At 36.7% G+C, this 24,001-nt stretch overlaps 1 protein-coding gene across 1 annotated transcript in view; it reads left to right on the top strand.

Annotated features, from left to right (window-relative positions):
* PLXDC2 (plexin domain containing 2) overlaps positions 1-24,001 on the top strand; it is a 276,972-nt gene that overhangs the window by 199,598 nt on the left and 53,373 nt on the right. The window contains exons 5-7 of the mRNA XM_026084514.1: positions 1,924-2,046; positions 4,940-5,058; positions 13,838-13,937. Of these exons, the coding sequence (XP_025940299.1) occupies positions 1,924-2,046; positions 4,940-5,058; positions 13,838-13,937 (342 nt within the window). The remainder of the gene's footprint in view (positions 1-1,923; positions 2,047-4,939; positions 5,059-13,837; positions 13,938-24,001) is intronic.

Raw genomic sequence — 24,001 nt, 5'->3', positions numbered from 1 at the left:
GGTCTCCTATCGTATTCACTTGAGTAGACTTCATGGTACTTCATCATAATTGCTAGCAGCCRTACAGGACAGTGCTTCCAAACAGCAAGCTTTTTCTTCTGTATGGCATAATATGAAATCTAGGCATAGTTCAGTAAACACAGTTAGTAAGCATTTAGAAACATGTTTCAGGAGAGGACAGGAGTGGAAGGATGCCTAAAGCTCTCCAGAAACTTCAGTTAATTTTTCTGTACTGTCAGAGGTTTCTTGTATCGTTTTAAACAAGCCATTTAACAAGTCTATCTCATCTCCCAGTGGTAAAAATGGAGATAATACCATTAAGAAAGTGGTGTTGCACACTAATAGTTTTTGAATAGCATGTTAACTGTAGTTGGCTGGAAAAAGGTATTTCTACCTTGAGGGTAATTCCTGTTGTTCAAATTTCTCTTTAGTTCTGCAGTTTCACAAGAGAAGGAATATCCTGTTTTAGGGATAGATTTATATGCTCCTTCATCTTGTGTTGTAGTCCAATGATACTAAATGTAAGAAGAAAGAACCTCTTGGGTTTGGCAGTAAATGGGGCTGGGGAGGAAAAGAGAATCTCACTGTGACTGAGGAAGGAAAAAAAGGCACAAACAAACCAGCATAAATCCTGTTGAAATTGCAGTGGAGACTGTCGACTTGCCAGTAAAGAATTTCTGTGAAACAGCATTTTCCAAAAACAATTTTTTCTGTTAGGAAATTTCCAGCCAATTGTAATGTTCTTGTCATAGTTGGGATGTTTGCTGTTGGAATGTACTTCATTAAATCAACAGAAGGAGAAAAATGAGAAAGAAAACAACAGTTCAGCATAAGCTACCATTTGGTAAACACTTTAAGAGCTGACATGCAAATGTGAGGTTTGAACAGCTACCTATAGCTCCAATCAACCTAAAGTTTGTCAACTTTGACAAACAAGGCAAAAGCTAAAATAACAATTAAGCAGAGGCTCGTTGTAGGGCAATGGGAGTTTCTAAGTTAGGCCTATAGATTGGGGTGTCTAAAGAAGTTAGTCCCATCTTTAAAGTGGAGTTCACAAGCCTAAGCGATACAAGTGCATTTGTAGACTATTTATTGTTAAAATAGCAGGGTTTTCCTACCATTAGAATAAACATTGCTTTGATTTTAAGAAAACTGTAGTGTCACTACAGTACCATCTATTCACCATAGACGGCTGTTCTTCCTCAAAGGAAGAACTCCAGTTCCAAACCAGTAAGTGGTTTTGGATAAGCCTTTCTGATAGAAGCAGCCTGTGGCACAGTATAAATCAGAAGAGAACTATGAAGTCTGAGATGAACAGGATAAACAAGTGAGATCTGACACTGCAGGGAATGCACCAGAATTGCAACTTGGCTTATAATCATGAAAAATATCTCCCTGCGCCACCTTTCATCTGACTTTTTTTTTTTTTTTTAAGTTATCACCTCCTTTTGTCTGAAGCTCTCCCTTACTCTGTGTGTCTGCAAATATGAAAAATGGTTAGCCTCTGTTCTGAAGAGGTGACCCTTTGCAGAGATGAAACAAAAAGGCAGATTGCAGAAAAGGATGGAAAGCATGATGGAAGGTGTATGGTGGTAATTGGCTCATTTTGATAATGCCGCATTTCTGGATTTTGTCCGTAACTGGAATTGTTCTTCCTTTTTTTTGCTCTGTTTTTCTTCCTGTATGAAAACTGGCTTCTTGAACTGCTAATTTCTTTGTTCATCTTGGATCTTCTTCTGTTAGCCAACATGGACTTTTTCCTGCAATTTTAGCTCTTACTTAATTCACTGTAAAATTGGTTGGGGTGTTAATTTCTCTCAGATGACCCTTTAATACTCCGGCAATGCCTAATTAAACCTGCCACTTTATTAAATCTTTTCAGAAGTTACTGAAATGGTCTCAATATTTTTTTCTTTATTGTAGGTTTCATATATACTGGAGAAGTTGTGCATCGAATGCTAACAGCCACACAATATATTGCACCCTTAATGGCAAATTTTGACCCCAGTGTGTCAAGAAATTCAACAGTCAGATACTTTGATAATGGTATGTAGCAGTCCTTCATAAATGAATGTGTCTGTGTCCCTTGACTCTTCATATTTTCCTAAATAACTATTCTTGAGGGAAAAATTGAAGATATTTCAAAATATTTTTAAACTCACAGGCTATATAAAGAATGTGGCTAAACATCCATAAATGGTTCTTAATTCAGAACATGGTTAAATAGTCATGAATGCCTTTTCCTGAGTAGGTACCTTCTGGATGTTAAAGTACACAAGCTCGTATGCTGGCAATGTGTTTGATGAATTTTAAAAGGAAAAGTCTGTCTTCTGTAAAAGTGCATGTYCCTTTTACTTCTATATATATAGGAAATAATGTCCATCTACTAGCTAAAATGAAAATAGAATTGTGGAATGCAATAGTAAACATACACAGAGGCAGGGTGGGTATGAGGTTAATAAATATGTCAATGACTAAATGTGCATTGAGTCCCAGGATTGGAATCCAATACACTCATCTACAGCAGTAGTTCTCAACAGTTCCTTGTAGAAAAGATTGAAAGAGTAAAAGGCAAACTGCAATGTTATACTTGAGGCACTGTGAGATATTTCAAGGGCCTTAAACGTGTGGATACTTGTCTCATGAAATCGGTTATAATCAGCATTTTGGAAACGTGACCTATGCGCTTAAATGACATCTGGTGCCTTACCTCAGGCCTCTAGTCACCAGATAGAAAGACAGTGACTATGTATTTTGAATTTAAAACCCGGCAATGACATCATGACATCTGTGATTATTTTAAATGTTCCTGGGTAAGCCTGTTCCATCATAGGAACATAGTACATTTATTCACACTGAATTTAAGCACAAATTACAAACATGACTAAAAATAAGTCACATTTCCAACCAGGTGTGTTATCCAGAAGCTTCACTCTGAAATGTTTATTCCCCAGACCAGGGGATCAGGGATCAAAATATATCCTGTAACCCATGCCTCCAGTCATAACCTTTCCTTACAATCTAGTAATTATTTGCAGAATTTACTTGTTAAAAAATTAAATAAACCAGACTTACATGAGAAACCCTGCTCTTTGCATTGAGAATGTTTAAACAGAAAAAATGATTATTTTCATCCCATAAATTATTTGACACTCTGTCCTATGATTTGCCATCTGCACTGAAAGAATCCAAATATTCTGGGAAAGATGTTGTTAATTCTCATTGTTTTCCTGACTTACAGTCTTCATACCAGGTGTAGCAAGCAGGCTGTGTCACATTGCTTTCATGGCAGGGTTGAACAGTCTTTTGAGAATTTGCATCCCTCCTCATGCATAGGGCATGATGTTCTTTTGGATCTCATGTGCTTTAGGACAAAGAATTTGCTGTCTTACTCCAAATGAAAAGAAACTGAGCAAGTTGCATCTTCAGTTCCTTATTTCTTATTCATTCCTGTCTTACCCCTCTGGGCACATGTGCTGCTTTAGAACCACATCTAAAGGACATTATTTAGTGACCCGTCCAAGTTTCACTCATGGAGCTGTTTTACAAGGAATTTGTCTCCACACACATCCATATAAAGGATGCTGGGAGTGAAGAGGCAATGTATTGGAGGCAGCTGACCTCCACTTTAGTATGGGATTCTGAGATGCACATAAATCTGAGGAACTCAAAAACTGATTATAAAAAGTTTTGGCTATTTTGCTCCAAGAATTTGAAGTCCCTTAGAATTCCTGTAAAATTAAGTTTAAAATAAATAAGTATTCAGAAAGTATTTAATGGATGTAGACACGAAAGGAAAAATGCACTGTGCACACAATGAGCATGCACTGCACCTACGAAGGCTGGTGGTGTGATGAACTTACTGCAGTATGCCTCAAAAATTTGCATGTTCACAGTTTCATAACATTCACTGATATGTTAGTGAAAGTTACTGCCCTGAATATCTGTGACAAAAGATGTTTCAAGGAGATATCAAAAATGCACTGAGGTAGCAGCATACTGACCCACCTTGAACACTCCAGCAAGAAATGGAATTAAAATGTTGTGAATCAAAGCACATAACTCCCATTAGTGCCAAAGAGGAGAAAGCATATAGTCTTAAATATGAAAAAGACATTTTCAGTTAACAGTTTTGGTGATAAGTGTCTTTCAGCCAAGCTGCCTGAATGTGTCTGTAACCCTCAACATCTGTAAAACATGCTCACAGGGTATGCAAGTCGCTTGGGGTACATTTTTAGTGTGATAAGTGGATATCCAGTCAGAGAACTCCCATGAATATTAACAGGTCTCTTGCAACTAAATCTCTGCACACCAGACTCAATATTTACCCTGTCCATGGATTCTTAGTGGTTTTAATTTAAACTACATTTATTTATTGCCAGCACCTAATATTCTTCAACTTGCAGAACCTCAGTGAGTGCTTATACTATGCAGAAAAATTAATGCTGTTTATATTAATGCATAGTTAATGGAAGAATCTGAATTCCTCAAATAATAACTTTCACGAAACTAGCAATGCTATTAGCACTTCACCTTTCAAAGCCATCTGGCTCTATGCAGTGTGAGGAAAGGCACTGCAGAGCAGTGGCAGCAGCAGCACACCTGAACCATGAATGCTGGGTCCTGCCCTCAGTGGCTGTTGACTCCTTGTGCGACTTTGAACAAGTCACTGGACCACTCTTGCTTTAGGAGACTTATGTGTGACTAGTTGAGGTAGTTAACCATCGCACCGCAGTGTCCACCTTTAAGAGGATTTGGAATGCAACTTGTGTTTGTAATATCTTTGGCACTTCAAGATGCTGGGCTGAAAGTTGCTAAACAGAGACAAATCACTGTTGTTTCGAGTAACTGAAGTTAAGTACTTTTCCTACAGTCAGTTAATATTTTTCTCACATTTTTTCTTCCCTTTGCCTCTCTACCCCCACTCTGGGGTTCACAGGCACAGCACTAGTTGTCCAGTGGGATCATGTACATCTGCAGGATAATTACAACCTGGGCAGTTTCACTTTTCAGGCCACCCTACTCAATGATGGGCGTATCATTTTCGGCTACAAAGAAGTAAGTTGGGTCTGAAAATTGTCTTTTAAATAGACAAATCACTTTATACCTGTCAGGAATTTCCCTACTTTTTTTTTTTTTTTTTTTGGTGGATATTTGAAAGTTCAGCTGTACTAGATCACTTTCATATTTTGCTTGTAAGATCCCTGTTTTGCAGAAAATGAAATTTTACTCTAAAGGTGATGTTCATGTGATGGACTTGAAAGCCACTTGCTTCATAGCACCAATATGTTTTTGTCTCTATTGGGATAGAAGAAGAAGTAGACCAAACTTTGGTTTCTCAGCTTTCACTCTGCATTCTCCAAGTGTTTCAGAATTTCAGTCGTTGCTACTTTGAATGAATTTTTTTCTCATTGCTAGAGTCATGTTGAGTATATACTTCCAGGTGAATTTCACGCAAATGAGTGTCAAAAGGTAGATAAGCTCATGTCTGTAGGGGCAAAGAATGCTTTCTTTAATTTTTGGTTGTTTTAATCTGTTTGACATGGAGGGTTCAATTTTTTCTTGAACATATATATGTCTTGGTTATCCTCCTTATATAAAAAGGTAATCAGTGATTTAAGTGATCATCCAGACTTGGGGAAATCTGGGTTCTATTCTTGCTCTGCTACAGGCTAGTTGTGTGCCTTCAACCTTGTTTTTCATGCCGCTGTCTTAGCCATGCACCTAAATGAAGCAGAAATAATAGTATTCCTCCTTCCTTCATTAAAATGCTAGTGATGATCTGGGTTATTCTACTAGTGGTAGTAATATATTCACTTGAGAAACATGTCTTTGTACCTTGCAAACAGGATTGCTGCACAATATTCTTGCTGGATAATTTCTGCAGACCACTAGAAACTTCTGGTACGCATACATACCTGACTTTCTTTATCCTAAAAGACATGCACAAGATCTGCTCTGGTTCTCAGTTTGTTTCTGAATGTTATAGAGGCTGGTAGTTTTAATCTATGAAAATGCAACTTATTTCAGTGTTGACTTCAGCTTCAGGAAAGCTTTGAGCTTGTTAGCACTGTGGAGCTTGTGCTTGACCACAGGGGTGTGCACCAAAGCTTTGCTTTTCTCCAGTTGTTGAAAATGATAATCTTTTAAAGACTGCAGAAATGTTCCTGCCTTCCAGGCCCAGAGAAGTGGGAAGGGACACTACTTCAGTTTGTAACTTTAAGATACATCTGACAGGAATTGCATATGAAATCTAGCATTAAAATGGTGACATTTTCAGGAAACCACTATTCTTGGTTATCAAATGCTTTGGCCTTTCTGTCACCTTCCTGCCCTGCACAAAATGGATGTTATATGAATGATAGAAGCTATTGCTCTAAATTCATTTTGCACAAATGTAAATGATGATGCAGAATGCCAGGCAATGGAAACTTTCCTTCAGTTAGGGAGACAGGAGGAAAAGGACCACCTAGTTAATCCCATGTGGTTCCCTGGAACTGCATGTAACTATATCATGTAATCTATTCATAAACTCAGCAAGTCCAATTCTACAGCTAGTCAGGCTGTTTGCTCTCACTGTTTGTATTGGGAACCTCTTGCAGAACCAAGCTGTTTTCACCAGGAGGAATATTATTAATGTTCTTTTCATTAATCCTGAGACAGAAAGAACTGGAATCTACAAATCTGATAATTTGTGTTTTTTCCACTGCTGAATATTTAAAATCCCATTGCATAGTACAGCCTTTCACAAGTTGCTTTTGTCTCAAATGCCGTTATCAAATGCCACTTTAGAACTCTTGTACATAGTTAAGAAAAGAGATTTTTTTAAAGTGTTAATACTTACATACTTGTGATCTGTAAATCTTTTAACCAGAAAGGTTTTGTGAAATCTCTGAACATCCCAACTAGTGTATTCCATTTGAAATTGTCTGAGAGAGGGATTTGGAGGCTGAGATTTCTAGTACACCACAATCTGTATTTGCAGCCTGTCTTACTTCATTAAAAATACCTCAGCTGTTCTCCTAAGTGAGGAAAATTGAATAAAATTTCTGATCACTGACCAGACAGAAGCTGTCTGGAGAGAAAAAGTGAAACACTTGTAAATTAAAACTTGACTCTGGTGTTTATAAGGCTGGCTAGGAATTGATTTATTTTTCAGTGCTGCATTGACTTCATTGCTTTCTGAGGAAGTTCTTCTGGAACCATTTCTCTTGCTGGTGAGTCACGTTGTCAGGAGTCCCGTTAGCTCCAGTAAGACTACTTGTGTGACTGCTCACTAGCATGAATAAGAGTTGCACAAGCATATTTCTATCATGTTTTTGGTGCCATTTCATATTAGCATCACAGTTCATCAGAAATTACAGTAGTGTATGGCAAATCCGCAAAATCTTCATTGCATTGTCGTTGGAAGTTTCCAAACTGAAGCACAAATGTAAGACATGAAGCAAAAAGGTTGCCAGTTGCATTATAAAGCATCCTGCAGTGGCCTGGTATTACTGAGACGAGGAGTTTATCTTGAAGAATCCACTTCTAAAATAACTTTGATTCTATATTTAAAGGAGATAGGAATAGGGACTTCTATGTCGAGAGCACTTCAGGTAAATTTTACTTCTTATTTCCTATTTATTCAAACCATTTGAGATTCCCTTTTTCAGGGAGAGATTAACCCACATCAGGTTTGCTGACCACATAAACATGGTGCTGAGTACAGAGGCAGGACTTTGCCCGGGGATTGCTGAGTACTGCCCAACCTTCTGCCCAACCTTCTGCATTCTGCGCTTCGCCTGATACGAAGCAGTATAGAACACACCAGTGTTATCCAAAATCCAGAGTCAATTCTGAAAAAGTGAAAATTTAGAAAAGAAGCTGAACCACCAGCAATATTGAAATCTGTAGAGACATCAGAATATTTTTCAGAAAAGTCAACTGGTAGGAAAAGGAGCCATGCAACCATTTTTTGAAATGTAAAAACTATTTGAAATGCACAATGAGGTTTAGTTTGGTGCTTTGTCTAGTTATTATTTGCTCTGAATAGGCTAATCTAACACTAGCAAAAACCTTAGCTATTATGTTTGCTAATCTGTTTCTCTGATATTCTTCTTGTACTATAATATCAGATTTAATTCAGGATTAACATCAGAATATCAAATAATATCAGAGTAAAATCAGAATTAATATCAACACTACATTAAAGTGAGAATATCAAGTTTCTATACTCAGCCTTTTCTGTATGCCAAGTACAGTTTTCTGTGTATTCCTTGGTAGAAAAAAACTAGCAAGGTTCTAAAGCATGCCAAATATTTATTCCTTATCAATTTAGTTTGTTTACAATGCGCACAACTTCCTTTTTAAATACTGCTTTGCTTACACCGTTAGTGTTCTGGCAAGTGGAAAGGAAATGTCAGGAAATGTCAGGAAATAGATCAGCTGTTTTATTGGTGCACCTCTATGTATCAAATGCTTTTTCTGAATACATTCAAATACATTTTCTGGAAAGGTATACTTTTGTAGGTTTTAGTAATGAATGATCATTTCTTATGTTCTGAATTTCACAGAAGTTCAATTCTCAAGAGCTTTTCTGTTTTGTTTTTTTTTAAACAAAATCACTGTTCAGTGTAGTCCTTTCCCATTAGTGCTTAAAGCTAATGTTCCTTAGTGTAATATTTGGTTTCTTTTTCTTTCTGTGATTAATACAGGACAAATTAGGCAAAGGTGCCAAAGGCTTTATTAATGGTTTAAGATATGTTCCGTAATTTCATTGAATTGAGGCTTTCTTTGTTCATTTAAATAGTAATGATTCTTTATTCATGTAGTCATCCAGAAACCATTATAAAAGTTGAAATGCTTGTCAAATTGCCCAATATTTGAAGTCAGAAATAATTCTAAAAGAAACTTGTAGTAGAATTTCTTTCTACCGTGAAAGGATATTGAAGTGAATGGAACTGACTAAGTATTGGCATTTGGATACAATTGACGTTTCTGCTGTATGTAATGGAAAATATTCTGTTTTAAGTAATAAGATTCAAAACATGGAAACAGGATATTTGTTTTGATAAGGTGATCAATTTATGCAACTTAAAACTCTTTGCTTATGAGTGACCTCCCAGCTGGTTCATGAGAAAATGAGTGAGATGCCAAAAATATATTGTGATTTTAGATGAATAAGGTTTACAAAAAATCCCGTGAGAGGAATTTGGTTTCTGTGGAGATATTTCTAGTCATACAAAACAAAAGAAAGCCACATTAGTGTAGGAGATATAGGGAAAATAGGGCTATAGATGAATTGCCAAAGTTTTACTGTGACGTTTCAACTTTTTAGAACAATTTAATCAAGTGGGTCATATATGCATATACTTGTCAAATGCTAACATGATAATGTATAATTACTGACAATTGAAATAATTATTGGGAGCAGTATCACAACTGAAACAATGTGCACTCCTCAGTGATTAAGTTTCATGCAGTTTGGTAATTAATGACTGTTGAGGAAACTGGCAACAAATACCCTATATAAATAATATTGTATTCCTACTTATTATTCTGCAGCATACTCTGGATCTTATCTATGACTCAGTTTTGAAGTGAGCAGTAATTGCACCCTGCTTACCGCCTCCTTCAGGATAAGGTCAAAGGCGATCATTTYATTCCATTCTAAAGGACAGGATTCTAACTTGTCCTCAAAGAAAGTTGAAGCAAATAAAAACTGAGAACTCTACTGTCTAGATTACTGTTCCCAGTTTCTTCATGAATTCTAAATATCTCCTCTATTGTTGAAATACACAATCGCAATCATAGATGTCAATGGCCCCAGGATAATAGGCCTCTGGGAAACTCATTCATAAACTGATGACCTGTAGAACACAAGAGCTTATGTTGTCTGTGGTAGAACTAAGGTACATTTTGGAATGATTTTAGTTAAAATTCATTCTCCAAATGTAATGTCATAAAATTCCTGCCACCCATTACCGAATACTTGCACATTCCTAGCTCACTGCCTGTTTAACTATTCAGCATGTCATGATATATCTTGTCATTCAGATGAGAAAGACAGAACACTAGATATCTGCCTGCTGCCTATGTATGGCTGTAGTTTTCAATAAATACTTTTATCATTTATCACAAGCCTTCTGTCAAAGGGGCATATTTCCTCATAAGCCATCATATGATAAAAGCCCATTTTATCCTGACATCTCATTCAAAGGATTTCACCTATAAAATACCACTGCTACACTCATTACAGAGAGACTGAGGTATTCAGTTCTGTAAAATGTCTTATTTTCCAACACTGCAAAAAATAAATATAGGTGTTTGTAAACGTAGATTTAATAATGTTGCAGTTTTTCAAGAGAAGAAAAGAGTTTTTCTTGAGTCATGGATTACAATTCTACACTGACAGCATTCACATTCTGTATGACTAATTGTTAGATGCAGGCTATATCTCAGTTTGAAGAGCTGGCTATATTTACTTAATTTATGAGACTTCTTTACCTTTCACAAACACCTCTCTGCTTCTAAAGCATATACAGAAATTTTTGCCTTTTTTGAAGCTGCTAATCTGTTAGCCTGGACCCTACTACAACTTTCTGCAGTTGAGGAGCTTGGCTTGCTTGCCCATATTATTTTTAGAGAATGATTCTGTAAGTTTTTCACTCTCCTTAGAAAGCCGAGCACAAGAGCACAGACATCTGCAGGGACTTTGACAAAATCTACTGAGATATTTCTGCTCCAGAATTTTGTAATTTCCGCGGAAGTTTTTATTTGTATTTTCTGTTCTATTTGGCTTCAGCCTCCTGTTTTAGTACGAGATATCACTGAGTCATTCATAATTTTTGATATATAATGAAACTGAAAGTGACTTTCAAGCTCTGAACCAAGTTTTATTGAAAATAAAATGAAAACATTTGGGGCATTTGTACTGCAAATACTCATCACTCTTTCCTGCTAAAACAATTTTAATTTGCTGTTATAATTGTTGAGGAAAGATGCAAATTATTTAAGTATTCATGAATTCAGAAAAATCTGTGATAAGGAACTACACTTAAAATTAAGGAGGCTTATTCTGAAGGAGGCCTGAATGCAGCTTCTCCTGGTTTGTACTCACATGTAAAAATGCGTATAATTATGTTGGTATATCAGACACAATTTATGCTTGAATCCATTTTGTCAGCACACTGTTGATCACACACCTACTCATAATACCAATTCCATCTAGATTTTATGTTCATAAAACTCTGATTCTGTTCTTCATCTGTTATGGTTCTTCTGTAATTAGGATGTTACACACATTCACATTAGTAGTTGCATCCTTCTCATCAGTGCTTTTTTCTGCCTTGATTTTCAATAGCTTCTCTAGAGTCTCTCCCTTCTCTCTTTAAAGTCTTTCTTTCATATTTAATATAAACTTTCCTCTACAGTATTCTGATGTCATGAATAATTCCCTTCTTCTGTTTATACTTCCATGCTGGAGAAAGTTTATAAACTGTTTCTGACCTCCTTGAGTGTTTTATTTTGAAAATTTTGAAAACATGGTTCTTTCAGCTTCTTCTTATGTCATGTTCTCCAATAACTGCATCAAAACTAAGCTGATATAAGCCAACTGAGGTAGGAATAGCAGTATTAAAAAGCTGCTTCTGTTTTTCACATTGGTTTAGTATCATGCCTTTTGTCATACCAGAGCACGTCCTATATGCAAGAAACCATAAATAAACGCAGCCAAACCAGTACAAATTCTCCAGATTATGGAGAAAGGGAAAGAACTGGAAATTTACGACAGTATTTAATTCATCAGAACTCACTTTTTCTGTTCAGATTCTTGAATTTAAATGTAATCAGTAGAAAGCACAACTACATAATATTTTGGGAACAAGGAAAAGCAGAACTACTGATGCTCAACTCAAATGCCAGAAGTCATGCTGTTAATTGATATGTAGACAAAACTGAATCATCATTTACTGGATATGTAACCAGCTTTTTACTTTGGAATTTTTCTGCTAAATGAGAAGTAATGGCCAATGATATAATTTTTATAGCTTTGCATAGGTAAAGCCAGAGTAGGCTATTAGATCAGCTCAGGTAGCACCTTGTGTCTTACTTTCTTACACTTGATCCAGTTTTGTCTGTCTTTAGCCTAGGAATTTCTAGTTAACTGGATGCCAGCTTTCACTAAGGTGTTCAACTGTGATTTGAAAGGAGCAAGGGATAGACAATCACAATTTCCCTTGGTAGCTTATCCCAGTGGTTAACATTCGATCATAAAAACATTTGCCTTACTCTATTCTGAATGCATCTATCTGCAGCTCCCAGTCATTGCTTCTGGTTATATCTTTCAGTGCTGGATGATGGGACTTTTTAGCTCCTGAGTTATTTTTTTCCTTTGGCAGTACTTGTTTATGGTCATCAAGTCACCTCTCCATTTCCTTTCAAGAAGCCAAACAGATAGAGCTCTTTAACTCTTTTACTTAATGACATTTGAGAACTGAAGAAGTTTGGGCATTATTTTCATGACTCTTTTATCTTCTTCAACTTAAGTTTTCAGCATCTTTTTAAGAAATAGACCCTCTGAAAGTCTGTGTAACATTTCAGTAACGATCTATTGTGTTGGTATAAGTAAAATGGCTACCCCATTCTTACATTACTCTTTGTGTAGCCAAAGGCCACATCAGTTAGGTTTTTGCTGCGATGTAAAGTGCTCTGAAAGCTTGAACAGATCATCCATTAAGACCCCACAAGTCCCTTTCAGAGCTGCTGCTTCCAGACATAGTCCCCAAACCTCTACTTTGCATTCTTTGTTCCCTGGGTTATAACTTTGCAATTTTTGCAAAGGCTAATCTTACTAATTGATTGGCAGTATTTCATTATCTATCACTCTGCCAGCCTGTGTCATGTACAGAGCTGTTCAGCAGTAAATTTAGGTTTCCTTCCCAATCTCTAATAAAAATGTTGAATACTAGTTCTGATGTCTGGAAAATCAGGATATACTGTAAAGATACACTGACAGTCTGACCTGATTCCTCAGTGATGGCTGCTATTTGTGATCAGTCTACTTAACTATATCGATATTATATAAGCGTCATGTATAAATGCTACATATAACTTGTATGTCACTAAGTCAAACATCTTACAGACTTCTAAAGCTTTTACATCTATACAAAGATCAGCTAAACTTGAAATCTCCTCAAAGAATGAAATCAAAGTTGACAAGACCTATTTTCATAAAACCATGTTGCTTGGCATCAATATTCTGTCCTGTAAAACTGTACTGGTCTATAGCTTTTTAAGTCTTTTTCTTTGTTCCTGTARATATTGGCAAGCTAGCATCTGACATTTTCCAGCTTTTCCACAACACTGATGATTTCCCTGCTACTCTAAGACATACCAAACATGAATATCAATGGGCTCTCTTCAGCTAGCTCTTCAGTTTTCAGTGCAAGTTATCTGAGCCATATGCTTCACAATTTGTGTGTTTACTAGTATATGAGAGGTATTGCCTCCTCCTCTCTGCCTGATACTAGCACTTCATCCCACTTTGTTGTCAACTGGGGGAAATAAATTACTGAAAAATCCTGCTCTTTTCTGCATCATCGTTATTAGCGGTTGTTACACCTCTAAGTGTTGATGTGTATATTGTTATATAAGATGCAAAGCAAACTAGTATAAATAAAAATTAATCATTCAGTCTTCAAAAAATCCTTAGTCATGTTATGCCATTTTGTATAATATATTTATTTAGGACTTCTGATTTACACTGGCTAAATACTTATTCTGACGGGGCTGTTGTTTTCAGACTGAACTTTTTGAGTTAAATACTTCACACATATCTTTCTATTCTGTCTTCCAGATTCCTGTCTCTGTGACACAGATAAGTTCGACCAACCACCCGGTGAAAGTGGGACTCTCAGATGCATTTGTGGTGGTGCACAGGATCCAGCAAATTCCCAGTATGTAGTATGTAATGGTGCTAATGGTTTGGAGGCTGGGAAATGAGTATAAGCTGATTTCATCAAGGATGATTAGCTGTACAGCAAATCACTTAGCTAATTTCAGCTTGTTAATTCAAGTGTAATTTTATTTGCTTGATAATTCCCAATGTGGCTTTCTCTGTCATTGTTTCTTATGAGCTGATAAATTAAGTAAATAAAACTCAATGGCCAGCCAAATACTGCAAAACTGAACAGTCAACCAACACAATTTGGTATTCCATAGGATACTCTATCTGGAATATGTCTCCATATCCTTAGGAGGGAAGAAGCAACCTGTTCAGAAAATTCTTCTGTATCCAACTAAAAAAAGATAAAAATATCCAAGCTGGATGTTCATGATACTTTAAATTCTGAACTTCAAATTCTTGTACACATTTTAGTGAGAGGAAAGAAGAGAAGTAGTTATTAACTAGCGCCTTGTGCTCCCGTAATCTTGGCAGCAACAATGCGGGTGACATTTAATTTTCTCTGCCATTAAATATACGAAAAAAACTAAGAACTCTCATCACCTCTGATTTCCTTAATGCTTTGTTTTAATGTACGTTGTCCAGAACCCTTGTAGACTTCTTAGCCATTTTGGAGTATGCTTGCTTTCCAGGTGTGCTGTTTTTATTTACATATTTGGAGCAAATTTACTAGGTTCAATTTGTGTTGTACCCCAATAGCAGGGTGTAGGTGGAAGGAGTTGCACTTGAAACAGCTTCCTAGGGCTGCCTCCAGAGTGTGCCAGGTGCAGGCATATTCTCCTAACATGCACCCTTGCAGAGGTATGGCACAGACAAGGCTAGTAAGGACTGGCCGGATCCAGCCTGTCTGTAAGGTAGACAAGGGCCACCATGGGAGTTGCCACAGAGGTCACCTCTCTCAGACTATTCTCTTCATCACATTTGAACAGTCTTTGGTATGAAGGAGCATAAATCCCAGGTCTTACATGTCCTGCTATGGGGAAGATGGAAAGTTTGAACGTGCTCTGTTGCTCTCTGTGAACTCAGTGTGGTTTGAACGAGGTAGGCAAACTCAGATTTCACATAACAGATCAAGTCTTAGAGGGAAATTGTTTCCAAAGTACGATACATAATTGTGATATGCCTGTGGTATCATGGATTGCTTTTGAGTGCTTGGGAACAAATGATTCTAGGCAACTGATTTTAACATTTTGGGCGTTGTTCGTAAGTAAATGATCTAAATAATTTTTGGAGTCCTAGGTTTCTAAGTGCTCCTAAAATGGAGCACTTAGTAAAAATTAGGCTGAATGATTTGTGCTAATGGTTTGTGTGAATAGTCACACAGAACTTCAGCGTAAGAGATGCAAGTAGTATGCAGATCTTTTGGCATCAGGACTCCATCATTAAACAGCACTAAAAGGGCTTTCCTTACATTTACAGACTTCATAAATAAAATATATGGTATATTTGAGTCTTTATTCTAGTTTGAATTTTCCTTCTGTAGAAATACTTCAGATATGCACCTTGTTTTACTATGATATAATATTGTATTTGATTAATGCATTGTTACTTACTAGTCTTCCGGTTGTAGTATTTTGTAAACCTTTTTTAAAAGAAATAGTCCATTTTCAGGCACATGACATTTTTGCCTAACTATATAAACTGACTGTAATTACCAGAAAATCTTTCTAGTGTTTCACCATGACCTTATTCTATTCATTAAGTTACTTCAAGCAGCAGCATACAAGAAAAATAGATTGTGGCTAAAGATTCTAAAATACGCAGTTGTAGCAACTATTTTGATAGCATTGTTTCTGCATTATTGTGTATGATGTGCTACTTCACCCCTTAATATCTGGTTCTGTGGATGGAGGGAATCCATGATAACTTTATTCTTTACTCGTTTGCAGTTTACATCAGAGGTAGTATTAATCAAGTGACCAGTTTGCAGTGGATTTTCCTGAAACCAAACTTTTAACAAAATAGTTTTATATTAGTACATAATATACTAACACCCTGACAGAACTGTTAAGTAATGTTGGCCGATAGAGAGCCAGTGTCGGATGCTCTTTAAATATGCATGTTCTTGTATTCCTGTTTTTCAAAGGTGTTAAATCAACCATGGCCCTAGTCAATTACTGAGAAAGTGGAATGATAAAATTGTTGGTTTACTTTATTTGTTAGCTTTTTAAGACAACAGAAGAATATAAATTGCGGTTTGTTTTGTCCATAAAAAAGGCAAAGATAGCATAGCTATTAGTTCTTGCTTAACACTTTAGCTAAGACTGTTTCATCAAGCAGAACACAGTTTTCCTTTATATTCATGGATAGTTTAAAAAAAACTACTGCTTCATGTTTTAGTTTTGTTAGTTATTTGTGTTTACATCTTACATTACTTATATTTGAACAAAAATATCCTCTCCATTCATGCTCTATATATTTTCCTAAGAATCTACAACTCTCACTTAGTGGTGTAAGGCTAACCCCACTTAACTTTAGACATCTGTAAATTAGTGGTCTAGGTCTAAAGTAAGTATGTTTTCCTCTCAAGGCAAAGAAAGAAATATTCTTATTTCATTTGTTAATAATGGTGACAGAAGTAGGATTATGTAGAAAGTTTTGCAACAAACAATTGTGAGGCATCATTAATGTGGTAGAATATCAAAATCTGAACAAAGAACTGAATGGTTTTGGAATAAGAGTGAAAGTTGATAGTAAAAATGTGTGAAAGCTTAGTATCAGAAGTCCTGCAATGGGAGGAAAAGTCCAAAATGGTGTAAAAGGAAGAAGAGTTCAGTGTTCTAGTCAATCATATGATGGCAATAAATTACAAATTTGATGAGACTCTGAAAACAGTGAATGCGATAGCGGGAGGTATCATGGAGATATTTACAGCAGAAAAAGAGAAAAATGAGGCAATGAGATGAGCTGTTCTGAAATTCTATGTAAAAATCTTGGTGGGATCATAGGTTTGCTGTCTGAAGACAAAGCCTAACCAAATGAAGGCTGATATCAATATGATTCGTGTCTATAAATACATCAAGGGATGAATACCAGAAAGGTAGAAGAATTTAAGCAAAAAGATGTTGTTAGCAAATGAAAAAATGGATGCAAGACAAAGGAACATTATTATGATGTGAAAATTAAAAGCCATTTCAAATTTTTAGGTGGTTAAAGCTCTAGGAAACTCTTCTAAAAAGAGTAACAAAGATCCAAACACATTCTCAGATGAAGTTATATAATTTTATGAAAGGGTTCATATGATATGGTCATTGGTAGGAAGAAGGAAGGAAAGGGTCAGGTGAGCGTATCTCTTGCCTTCTTGATAATTAGAGGATTCAGTAGAGATTTGAGTGTGTTAGGAGGAGGGGATTAGACATTTGGGCAGGGGATTACAGGAAAGGATCACGGGGTATATTAAGGAGAATTGGGATTATTGTTGGGGACAAAGGAGGAGTGAGCTCAAATTTGTAAGAAATAAGTTTTCTTTGGGCAGACTGTAGAACAAATCCTGTATTTTATTCCTGAAATGTATTTAAAACTCATTTTAAAATTGCAGAATTGCTTAGGATGGTAAGGAGGTGGACAGAGAACCTTAATAGATTAATGTTAGATTTTCTTGTATTGCCGTAATAATAACACTTCAATGTTTGGAATGAATTTATACAAGTGTAGCTGTCCAGAAGTCTTTCCCAGATAAAATAGCAAAATCTCATTTCTTCAAGGGAAATTATGTTTGTAGTTTCAGGATACTATAAGTGAAAGTTTTTCCTTTCACTTATAACAAACATCATCTACCCTGTGTTTTTACATTGTTCAGCCTGTTGAAACTCTCCTGTCAGGGAGCTAAAAGTGAGGCAAACCTTTTTTATCAAAATCTATGCCAGACAACAGTCCAAACTATTCCAGATGTTCTGTCATTATTGACATGAACTCATACTGCAAAAGTGAAAAACTTATATGCAAAACTCTTCATTTGGCTTGGTTCGCTTTCTGTCACAAAGTTAATCCGAGTTAATTCTTTGGGACCTCGAATGATAGACAGTTGCAGTTACAGTTTTGTAATGTGGGTCATCACTGCTCACTAGAAAGTGTAGTTACGGCACGTTGGCTTTTGCTAAGCATAAATAAATAATAAGCTTTTTCATTAATAATAAAATTAAACATAATTCAAAATTCAGTGGGGTAAAGCACAGACAGAGTGACACTGTGAGTTATGTAGTGATTTTTCTCAGCTGGATTTTTTACAGCGCTACACCTTATTTTTTATTGGTCCTCTGCTTTCTCCTCCCCCAAAAATCCAAAACTATTTTCAGTGTTTCAATGGGGTAATATATTTTTTCAATGTTTATAGCATTATGTTCACAACTCAAGTACATAGTTCAATATTCCAGGAGGAACTGCTCATAAAGCAACTGTCCTCTATTTACCTTCACAGTTTGTGAAGTAGCTGGAAAAGTCTGTAAAGGCTTGCTTTTCAAAAGTGCTAAACATCTTTGGTGCACTCTGCATGCTGAACACTGCTGAAAATCAATTCTAAAATTTCAAAATAATACTCCATTTTATTGAAGTAAATCTTGAGGATTTAGAATGAGCAATTTATCATTTTTGAGACATGCTAATCAAAAAGTTAATAATAATTTTTCAAATACTTCTGAAATGTGTGTTCTAAAGCCAAGCAAACCTATTTCATTCTGGGGGGGAAAGTACACTTCCTTTATGATCAGCTATTTGATTTCCAAAGTGCATGTTAATCAGGACTGAAAATGATTGTCTAGAAGAACCAAGAACCACAAGAAAGGATGTTCGGAACATTTTGAAGTGGAGTAACTTGAGTATTTCATACTTATTTTTGTTAATGTGCTCCTACATTTAAATGCTTTGCAGTAACACCTGTTTTATCTCTTCCTAAAAAAAAAAATGCAGATACCTACATATTGTGCCTATATTTTGTTGCCTTGTTGCACAGAAGAGAATTTTTATTTGACACCAAGGTTAACAAGAAAAGCCCTAAATTCAGAGATTTGTATGGCAGGGATGTGGAAAATTAAGTCCATCAATGAATTTCAGCAGAAAGGTTTCTGCTTCTTCCATGTAATTCAGACAAAGTGAGCCAGGCTCAAGACCTCAGCTTCTGAGTTTTCTGCTAAGTTAGTGGGACTGTCCTGTTTTCTTCTCCAACAGACAGGCTGGAAACTTCTAAACAAATTTCTTTCCTTTTTGTAACAGASATGCTAAAAAGATTTAATGGATGTCTTCCAGTTAGACAACACCATGACTGTAGATAGCAAAACTAGGGAATAGCTTTGCATCTTCTTTCAGCAAGTCTTCTCTCTTTTCTTCAGTGTCTTCATTGTATGAAGAGCTGTACCTCTGTCCCACAGCCACCACTTTCTCTTCCCYGTTCCTTCTTATTTCTCATCTCTTCTCAGCCGTCCTTGGAATTCTCTTTTCAGTCCTTTCAGTTGTCAACTATGTCTGTCGCTCTCCCTTCTGCAAACTCCCAAGGTCTCTTTTTAACTTCGTGGTCTACCATCTTCCCTCTCTGAGGTCCTTCCTTTCCTTCAGGGTTACTCCTTTTCTCTTCTTTGTTTCAGTGCTCTCTCCCTATTGTCTTTCAGTTAGTTTTTTTATTGTGCATGAATTGAAGCATGCAATTTCCTGCAACTAATATTTTACTTTATCAGTGAAAAAGCCCTTCAAGTATGCTCACCCAAATTGTGCATGGTGTTCCACTAGAGCATGAAATACACTGATGAAATGAGATAGTGCCAGATTCCGGGGTCTGCCTGGTGGGTTGCTAGTCTTCCTATTACGAATAATGGCTGGATTTTTCTCTATGATGAGGGATTTTTCTCCATGATCTTGGTCTCTACTACATTAGGTACAGCTGTTTTAGGAAATCCATACTTTGACAACCCAACATTTAATAACACTGAAATTACTCATCAACACTCTGTATAAAATGAAATTGTAGCTTAGCTATGTATTAGTAGCATTCCAGTTTCAGCGCAATTTGTGCCACTCAATATGTAGTGTAACTCAAGCATATAATTAAGTGACATCTCTGCATGTTATAGCTGTTTGCTGAAGATTTTGTTCTGGTTTGTTTACAGCAGTAAGACCCCTAAAAGAACTTTAGCATTATCTTCTTAAAGGCTAAAAGAAGATTTCCGGTTTATTTTGTAATATTTTTCACATAAAGGTGCAGCGCCATCTGGGAAATTGCAAAGCCTAATTTGCTCCTGCCTTGCTGGTAATGTTGTCATTTACCTCTGTACAAAGTGGGCCTGTTCTAAATTTGCAGTATTTATTCTTATTTTCCACTGGTGTAAATAATTACACAGAGTGCCAAATCCTCCAGCCCTGTGTGTTTGTCTGCTGGCCCAAAAGGGTTTAGCCAGGCAGCTGGGATCCTTGGCACCGTATGTCTGATTCAGGAGCAGAGTGAAGTGAAGAGGTGGGCATGCTGCCAGTCTTTGGTGGCATAAAGCTCTTCAGGGGCTGATACTAGGTGATTTAAGTTAAACGTTCTTGTTTTTGCCGAAGCCATAACTGGTCATCAACCAATCTCAGAATTTGGCATTGTGGTATAATGATGATATAAGAGGATAAAACAGGTCCTTCAAACTAGATCCTGTACCAAGAACAGCTCAGCTGGCATCACAGTTTGGGGTAAATCTGCAAGGACATGGAGAATTTCCAAGTAAACAATGTGTAATAGACACAGAACATTGTTGAAGAATTTCTACATAGTTCATAGAGCAGATATTTTTGAAGCTTACTGCATTGGTTTGCTTATTAGTGGATTGTATGTCTTTGAGACTCAGCTTCTGGCTTTTAAAGGATTCTGAGTAACTTTTAGGAGAATGATAAAAGTGAATATATCTAACTAGGGAATTTGAGTTTTGATCAAGATTCAGACATGTATGTGTAACTGTGACCAAGATAGCAACTGTGGTAGGCTGGTTGCAGTCATGTTTGATCTGAGTGTCAGTGCCTTGAGAATTAACTACTGTTGATAATTTTAACACTTTGAAGCTGTTAAAAGCAGAGAATAACAATTTCTTTGGTATTCTTACCTTTTTTTGTGGTGGCAATCAGACATACCAGCTTGGCAAAATATGTACTTGCTCCAATTCATGAAGATTTTATGTAGCAGGTTGTGCTGAGCAAAGTGTCCATTGAACAAAACAAGTGGCTGTATAATACAATGGCTGTGCCCTACCCTTCTGTATCCCTTGTATTTTTTGCAGATTTCTGACAGAGTAAGCTAAATATGCTTCATAAATTGTTTGCTTCAAATTGACTTCTGCATAATCAAATACATCATCTCACCATTTGTGTTTTCTTTATCTGCTAGACTTAAAAATGAAACTGCAGCTACTGCAGCTGTATGAATACATATGCTATTGTTTAGCAGTTTCTGCTGGATATATGGCTGATCTTGATTTCCTAGGGATCTTTCACTGACAAAGCTTATTTGTGTGAATGTATAATTTAAAAAAGCATACCAACTTCTCTACCATTTTTACATTTCACTAGATTGTTGGTTCTAGTTGAGGAATGCTGTATAAGGAAAAACGATTATGTGATGGGAAAGTACGTGTGAGGTTGTGCATCTGTTGAACACATATTTAGAATAGTTTATTACTAGTTACTGACCCTTCAGGTATGTTACTAAGTCATTGCTGCTCTTCTGGTACTGCTCCATCTCCAGAGCACTCTCTCTGTTTAGTAAATTTAGTTAACTCTGGAAGTTCTGTTTCATAGAGTATTTATATGTCATTATTTAATTTAAAACCACTGTGATAAAACCATGCAGAAACATTTTGTCAGACCAATATCTTGCACATCTATAATTTGCCTATCCATTGCTTAAGCCCTTGAAAGGGTTCTTTCAATTGGCCTTCTGACCCCACATGTTCTCTCTTTAGGGCACTGAGGAATGTACTTACCTCAAGTAGCTATTTTTTCTTCAACTCTTTCTGCTGGGAATGTACTTTGGCTCCATATTCAAAGACAGCACGTGTATATGCCATGGAAAGAAACCAAAAAACAAGTTGGACCATGCTGTAAATGAAACCAAATGTGTAAAATAGACTCTATTGTTGAAAAATTATAAGGTATTCATACCATTCAATTAAAAAGGATGTTTGAGAAACTCAGAATGATCTACAGAATATTAAAATATTTTCACAAATAGGGGAGTATATACAGATTTTCTGAAACTTTCCTGAACCAGGAATTGTGCCTTAAAAACATGTATGCATGCAAAAAGTCCTTTTCCTTTCTTCCCTTCCCTGTTAGACCTGACATTATAATGTCTCTTTTCAGAAAAATACTTACACATGAAGCTTATTTTTTGTCTGTTAGTAAGCCAAATGATTCACTAGTATTTCTTGAGTTACAAGACATACTGAAGTACTTGGGCCAATAAGCTCTTTGTCATTTTGCATTTATACTTGTTTGTAAAATAGCTAGGCAGACAGCATAGAAAAAAGAACAACCTCCACCTGAATGAAAGGTGTCTTGGGCTGGACAGGGGCAGGGAGGAGAGTATTCATTTTTCTCTTTATCTTGTGGGGTTTATCTTTTCTAGCTTGTTAGGAGGATGCGGCCTCAGAATTCTAAATAGTGAGGAATAAGTGCATTTTGAGGGGCTATGCATAGTATGTGTCAAGTCAGACTTTCTAAAGAATCTGCACCTGCTTTTTTACAGCTTAGCCATGCACAGAAACCTGAAGGCTTGTGCGTCCAGCCACCTGCCTGCAAGTATATATGAAGCAATTAGGACATCACTATGCAAGTAGCTCTCTGTGCTCAAGTTTCTTACATTAGGTAGGTCCCTCATCTGCAAACCCACAGCCTGCTGTAGGCAATGTCTTGTTCCTGAAGACGAAAAGATCAAACCTGGTTCCACTAGGAACTATGATTTAATGGGATCAGCAGTCATGCTGAACTATGCATGATTAGAAATGATTTTTTGGATATCAAACATAATTCTCTTCACATCAGTGTTTATTAGCAGTTTCATGCATTGGTGAGATAAAAATGTCTGTGACCTGAGTCACTGATTCTCATTGAATTTTGGGAAGCCAAAAACTCCTTATCTCTTGCAAGCTCTGATAGGAATCTATTAGGGAAAATTCAGAGCAAAGATGATTATAGCATACCAGTCTCTACTGCCACTGATGAGATGCAGTGGAGTTCAGTTAAAGTGCCAACACCCACTGTTTTAATTTATGTATTCATTTACTTATTTTTTTGGACAGAAGAATCATGATTTCTGTGGAAACAAATTAAAGCCTTCAGTACTGGAAGAAGTTCATTTCAAACACATTTCTTAATCACTCTGCCTTGGCAGGTGCTTTTATAGGACTTGCTATCCTGGGAGCCTGTCTTCCACTGCTGGCAAGCATTTTTCTCCTCCACAGTACAAGATTAGCTTCATCTTCAAAGCCTTTTCTGCCCAGTGGATTTGTAGGATGTGGATAAGTTAAAAGGCATTTTCTAGGGTAAATATTTTGCATGTCGCAATATCTGGCCTTTATCCAATCAGAATGACTTTGCAGGTAAAATGTGCAAACTGGCCCAGTTAATATGTGCATTTGAGACTAAGACGGAAATCAACTATCAGGGAGGGGTTAAGCCATAGCGAAGTCAGCCTCAAATAAATGACAAGAGGAACTGCTTGGCAATGGGGCTGTTTTGGAGCTAAGTAGAAATATTGTTGTCTGAAAGCTAGATCCTGCTTACCCGCGCCTGAAAGCTTTTGCAGTGAGGGAGAACRAGGAAGCTGCTTCCTCTGACACAGCTCTTGCCAAGGCAGGAGAGCATTGCCACATTCCTGCACAGCCCTGCTTCCTCCTTCCTTCTCAGAGGTTCCCCTGTTTATTCCAACCAGTACCTGTAGCTCAATGATTATTTTTTGTGTGTTGTTGATGGGATACCCAGACTTATGCTTTTAGAGGTTCGCTGTCCCTCTTCTGCTAGTAAGCCTTGTCTCCTTATGCCAAAAGATACCTTAGCCAGAGGAGATGGTAGTGCACTTTTTCTTGTCCCTTACGGTTTATT

This window comes from Apteryx rowi, unplaced genomic scaffold (genome assembly GCF_003343035.1).
Source record: "Apteryx rowi isolate R43461 unplaced genomic scaffold, aptRow1 scaffold_644, whole genome shotgun sequence".
Taxonomy (NCBI): domain Eukaryota; kingdom Metazoa; phylum Chordata; class Aves; order Apterygiformes; family Apterygidae; genus Apteryx; species Apteryx rowi.
Note: the sequence above shows the minus strand (reverse complement) of the source record. Positions and strands in the feature narration are given on the sequence as shown.